Genomic DNA, 10,027 nt, shown 5'->3' with positions numbered 1-10,027 from the left:
ATTATTTTATAGGTCATTTCATAAGTTTAAATATTTCTTAAATTTCAGACAGAATCACTACTTTTATCCATTATATAAAAAAAAGAGAACGTGTTAGCGTCATTAAACCTAATTTAGCCCGTCAGATAACAATACATGGCAACGTGGTCATGGTGCATCTGTAGTATCTATGGAACGTATCAATTTTAGTTATCAACTAAAACAAATAATTCCATCCAAACATCTAGCTAATAAAATTATAGGGTACTTCTGCAAACACTCATGATTTAAGGGGTATATATGCAAATAACCCATAACCAAAACTAGAACATTTAACGGGAGTCGGTCTGATTCATGCACATTTCAGTACAACAAAACTTGTCATGCAATTGTGTATAAACAGCACGGGTACAAAACCCGTACAATTTTGATAAGATTCATGAAAATTTCGGAGTGGCTCAGAATAGGGAAACAGGTGAGCCTGGAACTTAAAATAAATGATGTACTGCATGAGTTTTTTTGTTATTACAGGCTTATTTACAAGGAGATGGTTTATATTTTACAAAGAGATTCATCAGGAGCTTCAGCCCTAAACAAATTACAAATAATATTTTAGGATCTCAAAAGCCTGCAACCATCGTCACAGGAATTTACTCTTTTGCATTGATTTCTCTCTATAAACCAGCCATCTGAAAATCTCTAAAGCAGATTGCCAAACATTTGAACCTGCAACACTCCTGCAACTCAATCTTTCTCTCAAGTGGGAATGGGTTGAGAGAGAAATCGAAGCGTTCCTTCGCAAGATAATTGCAATTATCATCTTATAGAACATGATATTGCATATTGAAGCCTATGCCCTACGCCCTACGTAATCTAGTGCTCCGGCGGGTAAGCTGAAACGAAACAAATATATATCATGCCCATCAAGGAGGAAATATACCAAAAATACCAAAAGGTCTAGTATTTACCATGCTTGTGTTCTCGTCAACTATATTTATATTGGAACTTTTCTTTAGCGAAGCTTTAGGCATTGACCTTTTGCTCTTTCCATTGTTAGCACCTGAAACACCAAAATTATGTCGTTTGTTTGCACTTCCTTAGGCTAGTAAACAATAGAAGCAAGAAGATACACACGAACACAGGCTGTTTGACTATCTGATTGAAATACCAACATAAGAAAAACCAAAGTTTTTTTTTTTTGAGTCGTACTAATTCCATTCCCTTGCCAAATAAGGAAATATGCTTTTTAACAATTTACATTCCCAAAAAGTCCTTTTGATGCCGACCCCAAAAAATTTGGGATGAGTTCTCATCGAGTCTCTGATTTTCCTCAAACAATAGGAAGTAGTGATGTGTTAGTGTTTCTTTTCCTTTTCCCCCCCTCCTGCATGCCCTGGAAGCGAAGAGGAGGTGCACTAGTCTTTGTAATGGTGGGATCATGGATTGGAGAATTAGATTTTTATTATACAGAAAGTCAGTCAAATGAAAATGATAAATCTATATACCAGCAGAAGGGAAACATCTGTGATCAAAACGTCCATTAAGTTCATCCAAAATAGCCGATTGGCCTTGAGAATCACTTTGGCCCAACACATCCATTGCATCCTCGTGTCTATTGCTGGATGAATCGAGCCTATAACGACAACATTTAGAGGATTCGGGTGTTATCAAAGAGAAATATTTATACAATAGTAATAAAAAAAATTCTTACCATACTGTAGGAGATTCATCTTTTGATTCTTTTGCAGATTTAGAAACATTAGTGGAATCTTTTTTACGGTCGTTCCTGAAAAAACTACAGATACCATTTTAAGTTATCTTAACCAAGGAGTTGCAGACTAATGTGATACAAAACCATGAATGATGTACAAGCACATGAATGAAGACATGATATTTTCTCAGCATATCTTTGTTTTTACCATCATCTTAGCATATCAATATATAGGCACAGAGGAATTCTCCACAAAAGCAACGAGTGAAAGAATAGGTGTTCTAATTATGAGATACAGAGACACAGAGAGAGGAATTATGAGGAAATCATAGTTTAAACTTTTAAGCTTTCTCACAGGACAGGTGCACCCTTGGGAAAGATAACATACTTGTACATTTTTTTACAAATACTTCGTGAAAAGAAACGGTTATTCCTGAATTGTTGAAGATCAACTAACAAGAGTAAGTGGCAAAAACAAAATTACAAAATGAATCACTTCATAACACTTTAGTTTCTTTGGATAATGTTATCCCAAAAAAAGGATAACAAAATATGTGGCATACTTGTAAAGTGTGATGCATGCAAAGTATAATATTTACTCACCACTCTCTAGGTTGAAAGTCACATGCCTGCACCAACAAAATGCATAATTCAATTAATGGATCCAATATTCCAAAGAATTATCAAAGAAGTTGATGTCAACCTTATCTGGTGATGTCCTGCTGTCTATAACCTCCCACTTTTCATCTGCCAGGTGCAGGAGCTCGACATTCCCATTATCGTAAGTAATCTTACAACCAAAAGGCATCAATTAGCACATAAACCACAGGTCATGTCCAACCAAATAACACAGAAATAATTGATTGATTTCTACGACAGTAACACAATGGAAGATGACAGCGATTGAATCTAAAAACCAGACTATGCAAAATTGATTGTTAAAACTGCTTCTATATTAGTTAAGTAATTCTGATAATGTAACAAAGCCAAGTATGGGAGAGATAAACCAGTATATGGACTTGTAGAAGACCGTTGTTACCCAAATGTTACCCACACCCAGTCTACAATACTAGGTGAAGGTACGAGAATTATAGAATAGGTCAAAGGCCGACAAGGTACTTTGCATTAAAATGTGACAGAAAATACATTCATTTGCAAAACGAATGAGGAAACACTTAAGTAATACAAGAATCATACACAGCACATGAGGGATAACTGTAGTGCTATTTATTCTTTCTAGAGTCACTATCTATAAAAAAAAGAGGCTGTCTGCAATTATTATTCTACGTACTACAAATCAGTTTATGTCAGGTAGCATAGTACCTTGTAGGAACTGCTTTGTGAATCATGTGAATTAACTGTCCCAGAACTAAAACTGCAAGGACAAGTTCATACCCTGTGAACGACACACTATATAAAATTTTAATTTGATGTTTAGCAGAGCTCACCACAAGTCAACAGGAGACCACAATCTTATCCTCTTTCCAACTAGCTCCTCACCACTGTCTCCAGCAACCTACACATTCTCAGCAAAACCATTGCTTTAGCAAGCTAACAAAGTTTAGACTCAGTCTGCACAGGTGATCACAATACCTTCGATTTCAGGCAACTGTGTGGAATTCCCTTTGTGACTTTCATTTGTTCCGTTATAAATATATTGCTTGTATTTTCTCTCTTTTTTGCTGCATGCAGAATGTGCTCTTTTTCTTTAGTTTGGTTAGGCAAAAGTGAACCTGGAAGTGATGGATTCATGCTAGCAGAACCACAAGAAGATAACCCCGTGTCAACAAGGATCAGGTTATCAGATTCAGGAGTTACATCGGTACTCTCATGAGCAGAGAAACTTCCAGGTGGTACAGGTGATTCTGAAGAATCCACAACTATCATCATTGGATTCGCTTTTGAGCCAACGTTCTGTGATTTTACTTCATCAACTCCCTTTCCGTGAATTTGGAAAGTATCATCCTGCCTTTTTGATTTACCCAACGAAGAATCAGCTTGTCTTTTCAAAGGCATATTGTTTGAGCTGTTCTTCATGGAATCCAAATTTTTAGTGTTCTCTCGAGATTTCATACGTCTGGAATCAGGAATAGCAGGCTGTATACAGGAAAATGTAACCATAGAGGCTAAGTGATTTGATGAAATAAAGAACAAATACAGAAAACTAAAATAAGGAATAGCTACCCCAGCAATATTAGATTCAAAAGTATCAAATATCTTTTTCACAAATGCTTCATCCAGGAACCTTTGGTTATGAGTATATGCCTACAAAATGCAATTAAAAATGTTAAAAATGGTCTCCAAATTGAAAGCTAACAGAAGTTAAGAGCCAACATGCATGTGAATGTGGGAAATAGCTTGCCTCTCTGTTTCTTGTATCTCGGGACACTTTATAAAGGGATGACGGCAGCAAAACTACACGAGGAGTGGTTGACAAAGGCTTGGACCGTTGACTTAGCACTTTCACAATGAATGAACCAATATCTGAAAGAGTATGCAATTTCTGCACAGAGATGAAGCATATTAATGAAAATCAAGTAACTATCAACAGTATAGCTTATCTTACAAGAGAGTAAATATCACATACTGGAGTAATTTCAACATCAACAGCATCCTCAGCCTTCTTAATTGCACGGAAAATTCCCAGCAAAAATGATAGTGTGTTACTGGAATCAATCTTATTTCTATCAACAGAGTCCAAATGAACCAGTGCTCGCAGGACAACAATTAATGGACTGCCAATGAACAAACAAGGTAACCACTAAGGATGAACAGGTGGTGGAATTTATAAACTATAAACGGGTAATCTGTTTCCATAAAGAAAATCATAAAAAAGAAACTTTTAATAATACCTGCAGAACTCAGCATAAGCATCTTCATCTTGACAGTTTTCAGAAGGAAAACTTTTGTCATGAGCAAGAACATGGAGCAAGAAGACTGTAATATACTCTGGACAGTTAGTCATTGCACCTCCATCTGCAGTGTGAACTGAAAGGTTCTGGTGGTTGTGATCATCTTTGGTGTGATCCTTTATAAAGTCAGTGAGATACCTGATTGACTACAAAAAAAAGGTAAGAAAGTTCAGTAATGCAGCTATAAGTTATGAAAACTATGAAGAAATAAATCTTAGTAGATATTGCTGGAAGAATAAAACTTACATCAGTTCGGATATCTGCCAGGTAATCCAAACAAGCAAATGCAAATGAACAGGCATATCTGTTCGGAAGTACATGATTTTTCAAAAGCTTATGTACTTTACACAAGAAAGACTTCCGTACCGAAAATGAGGGATCCTGCTAGATCATAGAAGAAACTTTATAGAATTTGCATGTGCTTAAAGCAGAAAAACCACTGCATAAACTCAAATAGAAACATTTTCCCCTTGTATAGATAAGCCTTTGTAGACGAAACTAGACGTGTTTCTTTATTTTTCCTCAAATATGCTTAAATTGCATATTGAGAGGGGGAGGGAGGAAGGGACACAGAATGATCCTCAGTGAGATAATAAAAATCTACATGTATACAAGATAAAAAATAAAGATTAAGATCACACAGCTTCTATTAAAATAAAAAATCCAAACTTTCAGGCCAATTATTCATGTTAATTGTCACCGAACAGTGCATTATATTGAATGTGGCAGAATTCATACCCTTGCCCTCATAATTGTCAAATGAAAAATCTTTGGTGGTATATACAAATCCCATCTAGTAGCAAGCCGAAGAATAGATTTTGCAGCAGTTAACCTGAGATGTGCCTCATCATCCTCACTGCAAATAAGAACCAACAAATTCACTTCATGTAGAAGTTTAGATAAGAATTCCATGCAGAATACAGTAAAAGGGAACCGATCATGCAGTATAATTTTTACATTTATTCTACAGTTATCATGGCAATGAGTATGATGAGAAAAAGGTAAAACATTAGATTCAAAAATCTATTCGTCAATTGATCTGCCATAGTAATGGAACGAAAAGCAATATGGTTCGCCAGTACTATGAGCAGATTAAATGGTAGCAGGCATACCTATTCAGAAGTTTAAGCATCAGAATGCATTAGAACAAAAGAAATTTGGAAACAAGTATTACAGCACTAAAGGCTGATGAAAGTCCCGAAGTTAAATCGTTTTCAAGAAACCGCACAATCAAGCAACCATCCAAGAATGAACTAGCTGAAGAGGCACACCTTAAGGAGCTCCTGTTCATGATGCCATTTCCCTTAATGGTGCCCAATAGGATGTCCAAGAAGTTCCTCATTTGTGGTCTGGCATGTGCTACTTTATGTGACAGAAAACCTTGAACAAGCATTTTCATCCCATAAATCTACAAAGTGGATGAATGTCAATCAAAAGCACAATGTTTAAGAATAAACTGGGGCCTATCTTGAAATAGAACTCAAATTAATGAAGCAATATAACACATTAGCAACTAAAGCATTGTGAAACAGATGAACTAAATAACAAATTTTAAAACTGAATAAAAATGCTAAATAAATACACCACAGATGGCAAGATTACATAGTTCATCAGAAAAAAAAATACACTAACAGATTTGTAGAAGGAAAATCCTATGGCTAAGTATAACTTGTGATATATCAAATTTGATTTTTTAGAACCCCAAATTTCAAGATTTCACAACCATATTCGTAAGGTTAAAAAAAAATCTCAAAACCTGACTAGAAGCGTTCCAATCTAAGCCACAAATCCATAAGCAGGACAAAGAAAGTCAAATCATATTTGCAATGGAATATAGTACAGTTTATTGAAAGTTTAAGATAAATCAATTATGGAGATCCCATATCACGAAATCAGATTACACAAGATGAGGCAAATGAATTGATGCAAATAGAAAGAAAAAAAAATGGAAATTAATTAGGTTCCAGATGTGCAGCAATACGAAAAGAAAAAGAACCAAAAGAATACTAATATATAACAGAAGTGACCTTTGGAAGAATATAGTGCAAATACCAAATTGATTCTGCAACATTTATTATGATATTATGGTTCCACTTGTTTACATGCCTCCTGTTTTTTACAGAAGACAAAGTGAGTAACCAACTTCCCATAATTGTCTTACTCTTCTCTCTCGATATTGCCTTCGAGAGCTGTCAGTGTCAGGAAATATTGTTCAAAACTCAAGAAAAGAAGCCTTGCTGAGTGTAAGATTTCTTTGTCTTTAGTTTTCATAATGCATATTTCACTTTGAAATGTGATGTAAGAAATAAATGTGATGAGAATACAGCTGGTTGCCAAATCCTAGCTACAAAATGGAACTTCCTTTTATTATCATCTTAACATTTTCAAATAATGATGACTGGCATGAGCATAACTTCAAGTTGACAAGAGCATTAACTAAGGTGTACATGGATATCAACCTGACATAAACCATCTATAGATTGCTAGAAGTAGCAAGCCAAGCTAACTATGAGCAAGGAGGACCCGCCATAGAACCTTGATTCTCAGTTGTAGGGAACTGGGATATACTTCTTTTAGGCGCATAGTTTAAGCCTCTGGTGTATATTATTAAACGTTTGAATTTGCCTAGATCAAAATGAGTCTAAGATGAAAGCAAATATACTTTAACAAACAGTTTGCGGAAGTATAAATCGTTCAACACAAATGACCTGAAAAATCATTATTTAAGTGAATATTAAAAATAATGCACACTATATGAACCATGGAAGAAAGAGTGGTTAATTAATTAGGACAATGAATTTTGGACAACTATTGTCGGGAGATATCATGCAGAACATTACAAAAAGCCAAGACCACTCAGCATATGGGGGTAGCACAGCAAGGTAAATGGTGCTGTGCTAAGATGTCTAGAAAACATAATAAATAAATATATAAATAAGCTAACATGCTCTTAGAAATATCAAAATACCCAAGTAGACTGATGAAAATCCGTACCAAAAGTTAGTCGTGAGGTGAGGTAGGTCCAATATCAGATAAAGCAGCAGATCAATTTAAAAGTCAGCAATAAGTAAAAAGAGAAACCCACAAAAAAGAAAAGAAATGTACCTTGAAAATTGACAGATTAAAGTTCAAGTTGTTTTTCCTAAAAGCTTAAGTACCTAGCCAAAATAAATAAAAGGAAAAAAAATAAACACCATCCTCAAATTGAATCATTGTTCAGACTTCCTGAACCACACATTTAACACCTATACACCAAGAAACAAAATAGTAATACCCTGCGCCAAAGTAAAATGGGATGGAAGAAAAGAAAATGACCCAGAAAATAAGTGACCAAAAAGATTTTATTGCAGGACAATTAACAGGAAAAAACAAAGAGCAGCGTGTGGTATATATGCTGTGATTTTGAGACATTTGCTATATGAGATAAACCCAAAAGTAGTGTTTTTGAGGATGGATAATAAACACTTTTAGATTCACTTTTATGCATAAGTAGCTTATAAAGCTAACAAAACGTGAACCTAAAATCACAAGGAATGGACAACATACATTTCTAGGTATAGTAGTTATAAATAACACTAACAGACAGATGCAGGGAGATTTCAATACTGTTAATAGGATTGACCCAAGAATAAAACGTGAAACCTATAAACCACCTAAATAGAAGAATCCCTCCGCTAATTGTAATTCCATTAAATAAAAATAAGAACTTCAGGAAGTTCTTTGTGCATCTGAACTTAAGAAATGAACAGTCAACAATGAGAAAAATAAGGTTAATGCCAGTTATGGACTGAGATGACCTAAAACCAATTAAAAGGCAAGGACTTGTATATTTAGTCACCATGCTCCTTGGCACATGCATGAGTACCCTTTCTTCTGAGTTGGAAGGGAGCAGCAAAGAGAAAAATATGCTAGCTTCCTCTATTATTTGTCATGTTATAATTTGAACTGGCACTGACCTTCAGTTTACAAGACGAGCTGCAAATCAAATTCTTATCAACAGAAGAATGCTCTTGTGATGAATAAGCCTGTAAAAAAAATGCACATAAAACACCCATTTCCTTAAAAAGCTTCCATGAGAAGTGAATTACAACTATGTGCTTGCAAAGACTTTTTTAATTGAAAGTTGTTAGCATATAGTTCATTATATAGGTAGTTTAATTACATCCAAGTTCCCTTTCAACAGTCAAATTTCTGAGAAGTGCAAAAGAATATATATAGGGAAGCTTTTCGCAGAAGATTCAATTTGGATGAGCAAACACAAAAGGTTTTGGTGTTAGATGGTAAGGGTTTGGTCTGAAAGGAGGGACAGTAGCAGGTTTGAACCTGGGTAGGGTATTGAATGGAGAAGACAGTGGCAACAAGGACGAAGAATAATAATAGGAGTAGGATTTTGCTTTCCTATGGAACTATAGTAAATACTGCAATCGTAGATCTCTTTGACTCTGATACTAATTAAAAAAGAAACAGACAGCAAGAGGTTTTTGGGATTATTATGGTTAGTTTAAACTAAAATATTAAAGGTGACAACATCTGAGTAATTCTATAGTTTTTTTTTTTTCCTTTATGCAGAAGAAGGTGAAAGCAGAAAAGAAGAACAATATTAGGATTTCAGCTTCATGCCTAATCCAGTAATTCACATGCAAAATCGAGAAAGAATTATCAATCTTCAATTAATCAACTAAGTGAAAGTCATACAATGATAATGTTCGATGACCCAGAGAATGCCAATTCAGATAAGACTGAGTTCTAATTCTAGTGAAACTAAGATAATAAAACAATTTAAAAGTCCTCAAAACAAATTTTATCCTAACAAAACTACAACAAAACAAAATAAAAGTTGCTCAATAAATCCAAATTAACGACACTGTATATATTCCAATCCTAGCTAGAGTAGCATTTCTTAACAAAAATTTCATTTCATGAGATGAGACTCAGATTAATTCATTTTATCTCAAATTCCCCCATGTATATATAAAACTTAGGTTGTTCTACATCAAAATATTTTATTGAGACTTAAAATATAATACATCTAGTACATACTACATAAACAGCTTTCTTTTAGGCTATGCTTAAGGGATTTATGCCGAAAACCTAAACATAAATTTAAATATGGCTTAGTATAGGCTAATAATAAAATGAAGCTCACCTCCAAAGAGCAGAAAATTTTCTCAATAATGAACTCCATTATCTGTTCCTCATATAACTCATAAGTTGAAAAAGAACATTTTGATATACAGCCCAAAGCCTGTAAGACAGTCGGGATGTTCCTCCCTTCATGCAAGGAAAGTACAAGTTTCTGCAAAGTGAAATGATTGAAATGATGAACTTGCAAAGGGAACCATGACTCTATAAGTAAATGACATGCCAATACAAACAGAAATCAATTCAAAAGGGCAAATACCAGACAAAAGAATAGTTCCACCAC

General features: G+C 34.7%; 1 protein-coding gene across 2 annotated transcripts in view; it reads right to left on the bottom strand.

Moving 5' to 3' along the window:
* Window positions 456-10,027, bottom strand: part of LOC109836543 (sister chromatid cohesion protein PDS5 homolog A) — a 30,741-nt gene continuing 21,169 nt past the window's right edge. Inside the window, exons 15-32 of one of the 2 annotated variants that reach the window (XM_020404462.1) lie at window positions 9,749-9,898; window positions 8,559-8,627; window positions 5,874-6,010; window positions 5,341-5,458; window positions 4,849-4,986; window positions 4,543-4,748; window positions 4,278-4,425; window positions 4,053-4,193; window positions 3,875-3,955; window positions 3,284-3,787; window positions 3,139-3,206; window positions 3,014-3,065; window positions 2,394-2,480; window positions 2,294-2,319; window positions 1,691-1,774; window positions 1,485-1,612; window positions 948-1,039; window positions 456-872 (exon numbers count right to left, since the gene is read on the bottom strand). In XM_020404462.1, coding sequence (XP_020260051.1) covers window positions 837-872; window positions 948-1,039; window positions 1,485-1,612; window positions 1,691-1,774; window positions 2,294-2,319; window positions 2,394-2,480; window positions 3,014-3,065; window positions 3,139-3,206; window positions 3,284-3,787; window positions 3,875-3,955; window positions 4,053-4,193; window positions 4,278-4,425; window positions 4,543-4,748; window positions 4,849-4,986; window positions 5,341-5,458; window positions 5,874-6,010; window positions 8,559-8,627; window positions 9,749-9,898 — 2,265 coding nt within the window. In that variant the 3' untranslated portion in view covers window positions 456-836. The remainder of the gene's footprint in view (window positions 873-947; window positions 1,040-1,484; window positions 1,613-1,690; window positions 1,775-2,293; window positions 2,320-2,393; window positions 2,481-3,013; window positions 3,066-3,138; window positions 3,207-3,283; window positions 3,788-3,874; window positions 3,956-4,052; window positions 4,194-4,277; window positions 4,426-4,542; window positions 4,749-4,848; window positions 4,987-5,340; window positions 5,459-5,873; window positions 6,011-8,558; window positions 8,628-9,748; window positions 9,899-10,027) is intronic. The other variant, XM_020404463.1, reaches the window with a different exon arrangement.

Source organism: Asparagus officinalis, chromosome 4 (assembly GCF_001876935.1).
Source record: "Asparagus officinalis chromosome 4, Aspof.V1, whole genome shotgun sequence".
NCBI classification, from domain to species: domain Eukaryota; kingdom Viridiplantae; phylum Streptophyta; class Magnoliopsida; order Asparagales; family Asparagaceae; genus Asparagus; species Asparagus officinalis.
Note: the sequence above shows the minus strand (reverse complement) of the source record. Positions and strands in the feature narration are given on the sequence as shown.